The sequence below is a fragment of the Mobula hypostoma genome, chromosome 2 (genome assembly GCF_963921235.1).
Source record: "Mobula hypostoma chromosome 2, sMobHyp1.1, whole genome shotgun sequence".
NCBI classification, from domain to species: Eukaryota; Metazoa; Chordata; class Chondrichthyes; order Myliobatiformes; family Myliobatidae; genus Mobula; species Mobula hypostoma.
The window spans coordinates 133,570,788-133,584,974 of NC_086098.1; the positions used below are offsets into that span (position 1 = coordinate 133,570,788).

The window sequence follows — 14,187 nt, forward strand, 5'->3', positions numbered from 1 at the left end:
GAGCGATCTTAAAATACAGTGTATCATCAGACATATATCATGGGATCTAATTTTTTTTCTGTAGCTACAGTACAGTCAAATTACTCTGGTACTGTGCAAAGGTCTTAGGCACCCTAGCTATGTATGTATATGTGCCTAGACTTTTATACAGTACTGTACATACTCTGATAATAAATTTACTTTGACTTCAGAAGCGAATGTGAGCTCCTGCCCATGATATTCAATGGCATAACCATCACTGAGTTCCACTTCAGCAACAACCTGAATGTCTGCATTCACCTTCAGTGTAAATAGCATGGCTACAGGAGCAGTCCAGCAACTGACCATCTACAAGTCACAAATCAGAAGTCTGAAATACTCTTCACCTTGCCCAGATGACAGCAAGATGAATGACAGTCACTTGATTGGCTCTCTCTGCACGCTGACTTTGGCTGCAGTCTGTTCAGTCTGAAGTGCAGCATTAGCAACAGTGGCTTCCACAAGAGCTCTGCTATGTAGGACAAGGGCAGCAGGCATGTGGGAGCACATCTTAGACGTCTTATGCTGCAGTTGTCTGCGGATGAATAATTTCCCAGTCGCGATTTTGATAAATATTCCTGGAAACAACTAGGTTCTAGTATATAAGAGGAAAATAAATTCACAACGCCTGCATTCACATGTGAAAATACAGACGTCCTGTATTTCCACCATTTTGTATTTTTAATAAACATTTCCTAATGAATCACATACCATGCTGACTTCAGTATTGATTGTCTTCCTTTGCTATCGCCAGTTAAAATATGAGAACTGCTGATGCCTCTTCCTTGGATAAATAAGATCACAAAACACATCTGCTGGGAAATGATTAGGAGAATTCTCTTTTTAGTGTTCAAAATTAGGCTGTCACACAGATATTAAGACCATAAGACAAAGGAGCAGAAGCAGAAGTCGGCCATTTTATCATGAGCTGATCCATTCTCCCATTTAGTCCCACTCTCCCGCCTTCTCACCACAACCTTTGATGCCCTGGCTACTCAGATACCTATCAATCTCTGCCTTAAGTACACCCAATGACTTGGCCTCCACTGCCACCCGTGGCAACAAATTCCACAGATTCACCACTCTCTGGCTAAAAAAATTTCTTTGCATCTCTATTCTGAATGGGCGCCCTTCAATTCTTAAGTCATGCCCTCTCGTACTAGACTCCACCACCATGGGAAACAATTTTGCCACATCCACTCTGTCCATGCCTCTCAACATTCGAAATGTTTCTATGAGGTCCCCCCTCATTCTTCTAAACTCCAAGGAATACAGTCCAAGAGCGGACAAACGTTCCTTATATGTTAACCCTCTCATTCCCGGAATCATTCTAGTGAATCTTCTCTGAACCCTCTCCAACATCAGCACATCCTCTCTTAAATAAGGAGCCCAAAACTGCCCACAGGACTCCAAGTGAGGTCCCACCAGCGCCTTACAGAGCCTCAACATCACATCCTTGCTCCTACACTCTATTCCTCTAGAAATGAATGCCAACAATACATTCGTCTTCTTCACCACCGACTCAACCTGGAGGTTAACCTTAAGGGTATCTTGCACGAAAACTCCCAAGTCCCGTTGCATCTCAGAACTTTGAATTCTCCCCCATTTAAATAATAGTCTGCCCATTTGTTTCTTCTGCCAAAGTGCATAACCATACACTCAAACCACAAGGTGTTGGAAACACTTCAGCTCCTGCTGCATCTTGTAATGTTAACTTGTTTGCTCACCTTTCAGATGCAAATAGAGTTTGTTCATTTGTCATATGATGTAAGCAGTCATGGTCATGGAAAGACCATGATTGTTCTTGGCAACTTTTTCTGCAGAAGTGGTTTGCCATTGTCACCATCTGGGCAGATGGGCGACCCCAGCAATTATCAATACTATTCAGAGATTATCTGCCTGGTGTCAATAGTTGTATAACCAGGACTTGTTATATGCACCAGCTGCTCATACAACCATCCACCACCTGCTCCCGTGTCTTCACGTGACACTTATCATGGGAGGGCGGTGAAGCAGGTGCTACACCTTGCCCAAGAGTGACCTGCAGGCTAGTGGAGGGAAGGAGTGCCTTACACCTCCTTTGGTAGAGCCGTACAGTATCTCATCCTGCCAACCTGCAAAGAGAGTACTTGTGCATTTTCAGCAACTTTTTTTTTCTCTTTTCGACTGTAATCTGTTCTTTTTCAGGAACATTTATTTAGCCTGCTTTCATTCATTACATATCCAGCTGCTAGATTATTTGTCAAAAGACAGTTTTCTTCCAAAGCATTAGTGTAAGACTCTAGTATTTAGCGCCGTGAGGGCTGCCTCCAGCGGTTCCATGTGGGAACATGTTCTAACAGTTCTCGGAAGTCACTATAACATTCTGAAACAGAAAATAATAAAGTGACTTGCAGTGAATTTCACAACAGTATTCTAAATTGTCTAATTGTTTTGTAATACAACATGCAAATAGAAAGTATGTCTCTTTTCAAAAATGAAATTTCATCTCTTCCCAAATATACTGCAGTTTTCATTTGAATATCACCAACAGATTTCACCAGTTGGTGCGCCCAATTTGCTGTAAGGTCAAAACAAACGAGACAAAGAGTTGGTTGCTTCCTGAAATAAAATATTTTACAATGATCTCATCAAATGTTTCCCCTGCCTTTGTTAACTGTAGAATAAATTTGGCCTCTGTGTGTTGTCAATTTAGCTGGTCAGTTTATGATGTTAGATAATTCAGTGGCATCTTTCCTATCTTCAGAAGTCTCCATGAAGCTAATTTAATTCCCCGTCCATAAGCAGAAATTAACAGCTTTAGAAATCTGAAATAACGAGATTGTGTGAAGTGCTCATCAGGCTAAGCAACATCTGGAGTGAATGGCTTCAAAATTATGTAAGACTGACAATTAAACAAACCATTATTAAAAGTGGGGAATGAGGGGAAACTATACTTGTCTTTTATAGGAATGAATTTTGTGTCACACTTTTAAATTTAATATGGGAGTTTGTTTGTGTGTATCTGTGTCTGTAAGTCATGCATTTGTAATCGGGGACAGACTGTACCGAGGTAAGAAGGACATATTTCTTCACAAAGTTGTTTTTCTTTGAAAAATGTGTCAGGTTAAAATATTAAGTGGTGGAACACATGAGTAGGAAGGGGAGATTACTCATGCATCTTTCTCCATTGCAGTCCCAACGGCACCTCCTCATAATATCAGCGTCCTTGTGAGTGATGCTTCATTGACTGTTGAATGGATCGGACCTCCGGAGGAGGAAGTTAATGGCATCCTGTTGGGCTACAAGTTGAGCTATGACTGGAAAGGTAGTAGGTCCCCTGTAAGTATATTTAAAGTCATTTCAAGTCAATAAAAAGTGAACTCATTTGTTGCGCCAGCTGATGTTTTGCAGTGGAAATAATGTGACCTGTGTTTCAGCTGTAACTGATCATGTTGGGAGGAAAAATGAATCACAGTACTAGGACTGTAATAATTAGTGTTGCTAGTTCCTATGTATACAAGGTCCCTATAAAAAGTATTCACCCCCCCTTGGAAGTTTTCATGTTTTATTGTTTTACAACATTGAATCACAATGGATTTAAGTTGCCACTGATCAACAGAAAAATACTCTTTCATGTTGAAGTGAAATCAGAAATTAATTACAAATATGAAACACACAAAAAAATTGATTAAGTATTCACCCCCTTCAAGTCAGCATTTAATAGATGCAGCTTTGGCAGCAATTACAGCCTTGAGCCTGTGTAGACACATCTCTATCAGCTTTACACATCTAGACACTGCAACTTCTCGCCATTCTTTTTCACAAAACTGCTCAAGCTCTGTCAGATTGCAAGGGGTTGTGAGTGAACAGCTCTTCTTAGGTCCAGCCACAAATTTTCAATTGGATTGAGGTCTGGACTCTGATGCGGCCACTCCAGGATATTAACTTTGTTGTTTTTAAGACATTCCTTTGTAGCTTTGGCTTTATGCCTGGGGTCATTGTCTTGCTGGAAAACAAATCTTTTTGCAAGTAGCAGTTCTCTTGCAGACTGCATCAGGTTTTCCTCCAGGATCTCCCTGTATTTTGCTGCATTCATTTCACCCTCTACCCTCACAAGCTTGCCAGGACCTTCTGCAGTGAAGCATCCCCACAGCATGATGCAGCCACCACCACACTTCACGGTAGGGAGGGTGTACTTTCGATGATGCGTGGTGTTTGGCTTACGCCAAACATAGTGTTTAGTCTGGTAAAGAGCTCAATTTTAGGTTCACCAGACCTTAAAACTTTCTCATGTTGACTTCAGAGTCTCCCACATGCCTTCTGGCAAACTGGCCGAGATTTCATGCGAGTTTTTTTTTTCAACACTGGCTTTCTCTTTGCCACTCTCCCATAAAGCTGCGACTGGTGAAGCACCCGGGCAGCAGTTGTTGTATGCGCAGTCTCTCCCATCTCAGCCACTGAAGCTTGTAACTCCTCCAGAGTTGTGATTGGTCTCGTGGTGGCCTCCCTCACTCGTCCCCTTCTTGCACAGTCACTCAGTTTTCAAGCATGGTCTCCTCTAGGCAGAGTTGCAGCTGTGCTATATTCTTTACATTTCTTGATCATTGACTTTAGTGTACTCCAAGGGATATCCAGTGACTTGGAAATTTTCTTGTATCCATCTCCTGACTTGTGCTTTTCAATAACCTTTTCAGGGAGTTGCTGGGAATGTTCTTTTGTCTGCATGGTGGAGTTTTTGCCATGATACTGACTCACCAGCAGCTGGACCTTCCAAATACAGGTGTATTTTCACTATAGTCAATTGAAACACTTGACTGTACACAAGTTTCCAAAAGCAGATCTCCATTTAACGAAGTGTGTAACTTCTAAAACTAATTGGCTGCACCAGTGATGATTTGGTGTGTCATATTAAGGGGGGGGGGGTGAATACTTACGCAATCAATTATTTTGTGTTTTGTATTTGTAATTAATTTAGATCACTTTGTAGAGATCTGAATTAAAACCACTGTGATTCAATGTTGTAAAACAATAAAACAGGAAAACTTCGGGGGGGGGGTGAATGCTTTTATAGGCACTGTTTGATCCCCTTGCAATAAGAATCCATTTTACTAATTGCCTTCATTGTCCATGCCATAAGAGATAGAAGCAGAATTAGGCCATTTGGCCCATCATGTCTCCTCCACTATTTCATCATTACTGAGTATGATCTCTAGCAACCCTGTAACCTTTCATGCCCTGACTGATCAAGGATCTATCAACTTCTGCCCTTAAATACACCAAATGCTTGGCCTCCACAGCCGCCTGTGGCAACGAAATTCATGGATTCACCACCCTCAGGCTAAAGAAATCCCGCCTCATCTCCATTCTAAATGTATATCCCTCTATTCTTGTGCTCTGCCTTCTGGTCCCACACTCCCTCACTACAAGAATGAGCTTACCAACTCTCAAATGATACACTTTGAATTTGGTAAGCTCATATTGAAATCATGTAGAAATAATTATTTTTTCCCTTCAGTTTGAGTTTCACAATTGGAAACTTCCCTTTATTTGAGAGTAAAGCATAACATGGATTTAGTTAAGTGCCATTGGATTGTTGCAATTGAGGAAATGAAAATGACTGATGGATGGTAGTGTGTCAGAATTTTAGTCCTGACCTTAGCTACTGTCTGTAGTCTGCATGTCTCCCCAGAGATGGCCTGGGTTTCCTTCTGACTTATCGGTTTGTTGGCAACTGCATATTATGAGCATAAGAAAGTCTGCAGATGCTGGAACTCCAAAGCAACACACACACACACAAGATGCTGGAGGAACTCAGCAGGTCAGGCATCATCAGTAGAAATGAATAAACAGTCAACGTTTCGGGTTGAGATCCTTCTTCAGGACTGGAACTTCTATAGTTGTACCGAGAGAACACTGACAGGCTGCATCGCTGTCTGGTATGGAGGGGCTACTGCACAGGACTGAAAGAAGCTGCGGAAGGTTGTAAATCTAGTCAGCTCCATCTTGGGCACTAGCCTACAAAGTACCCAGGACATCTTTAGGGAGCGGTATCTCAGAAAATGGGTGTATCTATCAATTGCAAAAAGGCAGAATGTATGGTGATATCCAAAAAGAAGGAGAATCCACGGGGAAGACATAAAACAAGTATAGAACTTATGCTGCTCAGGAAGCTGGGTGACATCAGATGGCAGGTGTGACTTGGACATCGAAAGAATAGGGATGGCAAAAGACACTTTTACGAGAATGAAGAGTATGCTGACCAATACTAAACTAGGCATGACAACCCGCCTCAGAGTACTGAAATGTTACGTTTATCCAGTAATGTCATCTGTTATGGCTCAGAATGTTGGACAATACCTAGTAACATGAGGAAACGAATTGAAGCAGCAGAGATGTGGTTTTTGAGGAGGATGCAAAGAATATCATGGACAAAACGAATATCTAATGGGGATGTCATGAACAGAGCAAACACAAAAAGAGAAATAATGCAACACACATCAAAGTTGCTGGTGAACGCAGCAGGCCAGGCAGCATCTCTAGGAAGAGGTACAGTCAATGTTTCAGGCCGAGACCCTTCGTCAGGACTAACTGAAGGAAGAGCTAGTAAGAGATTTGAAAGTGGGAGGGGAGGGGGAGATCCAAAATGATAGGAGAAGACAGGAGGGGGAGGGATGGAGCCAAGAGCTGGACAGTTGATTGGCAAAAGGGATATGAGAGGAGCTGAGCCCTGACACTATTCCAAGATCCAATACATGAGATTACAGATTGAGCTCTCAGACTATAGCATTGTGTGCTTTGATTGTTTGTGTGTCAATGATGCAAAAAGCCTTGCAGATCTATTGTGATGCTTCTGCCATTGACAAGCCATTGTTAACTTCTAATAAAAGTGAAGCAATGACAAATGATGCTCCTAGCAGGTGCAATTGAATGTGTGCAATTGCTCCTTCAAGTACTTAACTTGTCTGAAGGATCGGCTGTTGTGAATTTCCTATTTGAAAATTATCTTTAAACAGAAGATGAACACGAGGTGGAAAACACTGCAGCTGAGTTCCTCCAACATCTGTAGCAACACACAAGATGTTTGAGGAACTCGGCCACTCAGGCAGTGTCTATGGAGGGAAATGGATAGTCAGGTGAGACCCTTCAGCTGAACTGAAAGATCAAGTATAAAGTTAGGGTTGAGTTTATTGTCATATGCATGGGTGCAATGAAAAATGTAAGTGTAGTGTGACATCAGCAGTGTTCAGAAGGAAAACATGAGTTAAATTTTAACAATTTTCACAAGAAGACACAATTATAACATAAATAACTAATGTCATTTTAGTACAAGGCAGTCAATGTAATTGCACTGTTGCCTTGCAGTAGTGATTAGAGTTTTACTGCATGGTTCAAGAACTGAATGGTTGAAGGGAAGCAGCTGTTCTTGAACCTGGTGGTGTGGGATCTCATTTTTATGTACCTCCTGCCCGATGGGAGCTGCGAGAAGATGGCGTGGCCTGGATGGTGGAGGGTTCTTTCACGGAAAAAGTTGGAGGACAGGACTGGGGTAAGAGCTAATAAGTGATAGGTGGTTCCAGGTGAAGATGAGTGATGAGTAGATGGAGGAGGGGAGAGTAGAAATAGTGACACAAGTTGGGAGATGATAAATGGAGGTGACAAAGGACTGAAGGTCACACACTCAGTATGGATGGAACTTATCAAGTCAGGCAGCACCTATGGAAGAGAATAAACATTCAAAACGTCAGGTCAAGACCTGAAACTTGGACTGTTTGTTCCCTCCATAGATGCTGCCTGACTTGCTGAGTTCCTCCAGCATTTAGTGTGTGTTACTCAAGATTTCCAGCCTGTGCGCAATCTCTAAAGGACTGACGATGTTGAAGCATAATAGCAGAGGGAAATGGAGCAGGAGGTGGAATTGAGCAAGAAAGGTGAAGAGGGCAAATGGGGGGAGTGTATGGGTGATCGTTAGAAGGAGTGGTTCCTGATCGTGTCTGGGCTTGAAATCTGGGTGAATCTGTGACAAATTGGGTCTCTGGGAAAACGGATGGGTGGAACCTATTTCTACTTGGTCTGCCTGTTGTCTGATGTCTTTTATTTTTGCCCAGCATGAAACAGTGGCTGAATGCCTCCTCTGCCCTATATTCCAATATTGGTTGGAAGCATCCAGCAGGGTAAAACAAAATCCTAAACTTCAAAAGGATGTGAATGTTTTGCAGTTTATTTTTCACACCACTTTTACATCTTGCTTACCTGAAGGTATGAATTTTATTGGGATTTGACAGCACCCTCTCTGCTGTCCCAGTGTCTTGCAAAATGGATATAATTCAGTGTACAGTTTAGAACAGTACAGGGACAAAGGAAACCTCTTTGGTTCATGATGTTGTGTGTAACTAATGAAGTTAATAAGTTTACCTAATCAGTTTGGCTTATCCCTCATTCACCTGTTATTATGAGTTGATAGTTGTTGCTGGGTACTGATCAGGCAGCAAACACTGGTTCATCTTGCATTTCTCTACCTTGGGGGCTGAGAGACCAGTTTCAGGCATCCACATTACCATCACCCATACTTGAACAAGTCACCTCACTACCTGAGACTTCTGAAACCTGATCCAAGTTGACTTGGCAAACCCTGGGATGGCAGGAATGGGAGTTAATTGCAACGTGCCAAAGATTAGCTGCCTCACTCTGCCCATCAAACTCAGTTATGCAGTTTCTGTAAATCTATTAGCAGTGGAGCTGACAGCTGAGATTAGGCTTTTCAAGCTGGAACTTGTGTGTGAGAACTGGGGGAGATGAACACAACAGGGTGAAATTTAGAAGTGACTTAACAGTTCCAAACTCTTTGAGCTGCCAGCTTCAACAAGATTCTAACATTGGAGTGATTAATCTGTTCAACCAGTTGATTTATGAGTCATCTCTTTCAGTTCTCAGTTCACTTCGATCTGTGCTAATGTTATCTCAAGTGATAACAGAAATGCTGCTTCAGCAGTAGTGTTCTCAGCCAGTCTGAATGTAGTTCTGATCCTTTTAGTTTCATTTCATTGGATTTGATTCGTTTGTTCATTGCAAAATTAAGGCTGCAGCTAGTTTTCCATTGTTTGAATAAAGCCAGGTTCGAGATGGGCTGGAACTTTGATAGTCTGGCCCCCTGCTGGATTTGATACCCATGGTCCTGAGGCGCCTGGTTATGTCGGGACAAGGGATCCAGCCGTGGAGGCTTTTATTGAGGCGGGGTGGGAACAGTGTGGCAAGTATTTGTCCTGACATCCATGTAGGCCATTCGGCTCACTGGTCTTCACCAGCTTCTGCCAGAGCAATCCCCTCGATCCCATTCCTCCCTCATTTCCCTGCAACTCTCCAACTTTTTCACATGGCCATCAAGATCCCTCTGATTCTTTTCAACATGTACCTATACTAAAGGGCAATATACAGTGGCCAATTTTTGTGCGTCTTTGGAGGTGGGAGGAAACAGAAGCGTCCAGGATAAACTGACACAGTTATGGGAAGATTATACAAACTCCACACAGAGGTCAGGATCAAACCTGAGTGCTTGTGGCTTTGAAGTACAAGTGAGTCCTAAAATATTTTTTCTCAAGTTATCTGTTATGGCTGCCCCTCCATATCCTAAATGATTGATTGATTAATTCTCACACTTAATGTGTCAGATTATACTGGTCTTTAAGCATTGCAGGGCCTGATCACCGTCAACAAGGTCTTGCTCCCAGATGAGTTCAGTCAATGCCTTTGACCATCAACCATCAACACGAGAGATCCTTCAGGAGGATGACCCAGCCCAGATGGGGTGCCTGGCTGTGTCCTAAAGAACTGTGTCGATCAACTGGCTGGAGTGTTCACTGATATCTTTAACCTCCTGCTACTGCAGTCTGAGGTACCCACCTGCTTCAAGTAGGCTGCAATTACACCTGTGCTTAAGCAGAACTTGATAACCTGCCTCGATGACTGTCGTCCAGAAACACTTGCACCCACTGATGAAGTGTTTTGAGAAGTTGTTGATGAAACATATCAACCCCTGCCTGAGAAGTGACTCGGATCCATTCCAATTTGCCTACCGTCACACCAGATGCCATCTCATTGACTCTTTACTCAGCCCTAAAATGTGGACAGCAGAGCTGCATACATCAGAATGCCCTTCATTGACTACAGTTTAGCATTCAATACCATCACCCCCCTCAAAAACCAGTCAATAAACTTCAAAACCTAGGCCTCAATACCTCTTCATAAAACTGGATCTTAGATTTGCGGACACAGCTCCGATGTCATATTTAAGTTTGTTGATTGGCTGAATCAAAGGTGGTGACAACTCAGCATGCAGGAGGGAGATTGAAAATCTGGCTGAGGGGTGCCACAGCAACAACCTCTCACTCAATATCAGCAAGACCAAGGAGCTGATTGTTGACTTCAGGAGGAGGAAACCGGAGGTCCGTGAGCCAGTCTTGATCAGGGGATCAGTGATGGAGAGGGTGAGCTACTTTAAATTCCTCGGTGTTATCCTTCAGAGGATTTGCTCAGCACGCAAGTACAATTATAAAGAAAGCACGGCAGCGCCTCTACTTTCTTAGAATTGCGACGATTCATAACTTTGATGAGTGATGGAGAGTATATTGACTTACTGCATCAGAGCCTGGTATGGAAATACCAACTCCCTTGAACAGAAAATCCTACGAAAAGTAGTGGATAAGGCCCAGTCCATCATGAGCAAAGCCCTCCCCAGCAACGAGCACATCTACAGGAAGCATTGTCAGGACTCACACCGGGAACAGTAATTACCCTTCAACCATCAGGCTCTTGAACCAGAGGGGAGAACTTCACTCAACTTCACTTTCCCCATCATTGAACTGTTCTTACAACCAATGCTTTCACTTTCAACACTCTTCATCTCAAATTCTCAGTACATCCATCCGACTGACCAAGTGGCCATTTGTCTGTCTAGTTGGGTGTGGTCTTTCATTGCTTCTATTGTGTTTCTTGTATTTACTGTGACTCCCCACAAGAAAATGAATGAATCTCAGGGTTGTATAAGGTAATATATATATATATTACTTTGAATTACTTTGAACTTTGATTTGATTTTCCGTATTAGCTTAACATATGGTACCATGTCAGAAGTGTAGCTGAAGTCCACGTAGACGGTATCTACACAAGAGATTCCTGCAGATGCTGGAAATCTAGAATAACTTGTACAAGATGCTGGAGGAACTCAGCAGGTCAGGCAGCATCTATGGAAATAAGTAAACAGTTGACATTTCAGGCTGAGACCCTTCAGCAGGGCTGGAAAGGAAAGGAGAAGAAACCAGAATAAGAAGCTGGGGGATGGGAAGGTTGTACAAGCTTGAAGGTGATAGGTGAAGCCAGGTTGGTGTGGGGGATGGGAAATGAAGAAAGAAGCTGGGAGGTGATAGGTGGAGAAAGTAAAGGGCTTGAGGAGATGGAACCTAATTGAAGAGGAGTGTGGACCATGGGAGAAAGAGGAGGAGGAGGGGTACCAGGAGGAGGTGATAGGTAGGTGAGTAGAAGAGAAGAGAAGGAATAAGAAGGAGCCAGAGTGGGGAATGGAAGAAGCCACAAGACGGAGGGGAAAATAAGTTACCAGAAGGAGAAATCGATGTTCATGCCATCAGGTTGGAGGCTACCCAGACGGAATATGTCTTGCTCTTCCAACCTGAGAATGGCCTCATGGTGGTGGTTGAGGAGGCCATGGATCGACATGTCGGACATACAGACAATATCTACTGCACTTTTCTCATCTATCCTCTTGGTCACCTCGTCAGAAAACCTCAATCAAATATTTTAGGCACAATTTCCCCCACACATAGCCTTTCATTTCCACATTTCCACATGCAGTTATTGTATTTCCTGCCTCTCTGATTCTCTCCAATAAATTGCTTACCACTGATATTTAAGCTCATAGGTCAGTAGTTCCAGACTTCTCCTTGCAGCCTTTCTTAAATAACGGCATAACATTAACACCTTCAGTCATCCAGCACCTTACCTGTGACTATCAGTGATGTAAATGTCTCTGCAAGGGGGTGTCAGAATTTTTTCACTAGCTCCCCTTTGACATTTCATACTAATCCTTAACTATTCATTAATGTCAGACACCACATTTCTGAATTCTGTTACCTATGGTACCTACAGCACGAGGCTGTACAGCACAGGCCACCTAGGTTCGATACCCGTCGCTGCCCGTAAGAAGTTTGTATGCTTTCTTTCTCTCTCTGATCCCATGGGTTTCCTCCCACAGCTCAAAGATGTACTGGTTGGTTGGTAAATTGTCCCGTGATTAGGCAAGGATTAAACTGGGGGATTGATGGCTCGAGGGGCTGCAAGGGTCTATTCTACGCTGTATCTCAATAAAATGAAAAAAAAGTATGCGTTGACTGCTACATTCGTGATTTTCTGATTCATATTCTGTATTCTGCAATACTGTAAGATGCTTAGTTACATTATGTAAAAGTCCAGGAGATGGAGTCCACAGTTAAAGAAGGTTATGAAATCTAAATCCAAGTGGCTTAACAAAGGAGTTACATAAAACTTCAGCAACACACACAAAGTGCTGGAGGAAGAAAAAGCATTTCAGGATGTGTGTTATATACATTTCTCTGACATTAAATGTACCTTTGAAACTAGCAGGTCAAGCAGCATCCATGGAAATGAATAAACAGTCAACATTTAAACAGTTGTAATTTTGACTGTTTAGTTCCCTCCATTGATCAGGGGTTCTGAACCTGGAGCCCTCAGACCGCTTGGTTAATGGTAAGGCTCCATGGCATTAAAAAAAAGGGTTGAGAAATTCTGCCATGGATGTCACCTGACGTGAGTTCCTCCAGTATATTGTTCAAAGGTTACTTTATTATCAAAGTATACAACTCTGAAATTCTTCTTCTCCGAATAGCCACGAAACAAAGAAGGGAGAGAATGGTATCATAATCGTCAACCCCCAATCCCTCCACCCTGCACAAATAAAATGAGCAAAAATGGAATAGGCACATCGGTCCCCAAATTCCCCTCCCCTGCACACACAAAAAAAAACAAGAAAGATCCGGTGAAAAACACAGACCATCAAGAACTATATCTCTGGGGGAAAAAAGTCTTTGTATGTTGCTTTGGATTTCTAGCATCTGCAGACTTCCTTGTGTTCATAAAACTTTTTTAATATATAATTTTGTAACAATTATTTTTAGAACTGATCTGAAGAAACAGTGATCAGAAATGTATCTAACTTCTTTTTGTTGTGTTTTGATTGTGGAAATTAGTTTCTCCCAGATTTACTCCTTCAGATTTAGGCTTTCAGATAATTTAATAGTTCAAAGCCCGTGGCACTGTCACCTTGCAAAGTTTCAGATTGAATAAAAATCTGATATAATGCAAGCCTTGTGAATGGCAATTTGTAAGTTTAATAAGTTGTGTTTATTTTGCCAAAATGTCATTGCACAGGCTTAAACTTTGTGACTAAATGTCACACTGCACTCAATGCGATTTGCTGCTTGTTATGAAGGTTTAGTTTCCAGTAAAGACTTAGATTAATGGCATTGTGTCGCACCACCACTCTTTATGGAATAGTGTAGGTTGATTCATCAGCAAGTGACATTTAGGGTAAACAGCTCGAGATGGACTGATTTCCTTATTATTGTTCAGTTGACAATAATGGTTTATAATTGATCTTCATACACTCTATAAACTCAGAAGTTTTAATGTATTTGTAGTAGTTATCACACTAAGGTATGAGACATCTGCTGGCAAAAGCAGACATTAATATCCTGTGTATTGCCAGCTGCATTCCACACAATATCACTGAGTTGGTGGCATGTCAGAGTTATTGAAATATGTGGTGAGTCAGTGCAGCTGCTAAATCGATGACTGTACTTGCAATCTTCAGAACAACTGGACTAACACACATTTGGTTACAAACCACTCTTCTCGATATTTCTGTGCAGTGATTTCCAGTACTCATTGGCATATGACCTGCTTCAGATGTCGACCTAACTTGGAGCCAAGATATTTCAACAAGTGTCTTCTTTTTTAGGAATCCTGAAAATAAGATTGGAATCTAAACTAGTTTACTTATTTTATAATATCCCTGCTGACCAACGTATGAATACCTGTTTAATTTAATGTGCTTGACTCCTGTCTTGTTTGTTTGCACACACTTATCGAAAGTTATCAGGT

The 14,187-nt window shown here is 42.1% G+C and overlaps 1 protein-coding gene across 1 annotated transcript in view; it reads left to right on the forward strand.

Moving 5' to 3' along the window:
• mertka (c-mer proto-oncogene tyrosine kinase a) overlaps positions 1-14,187 on the forward strand; it is a 175,630-nt gene that overhangs the window by 104,545 nt on the left and 56,898 nt on the right. The window contains exon 8 of the mRNA XM_063040701.1: positions 3,194-3,339. Within this exon, the coding sequence (XP_062896771.1) occupies positions 3,194-3,339 (146 nt within the window). The remainder of the gene's footprint in view (positions 1-3,193; positions 3,340-14,187) is intronic.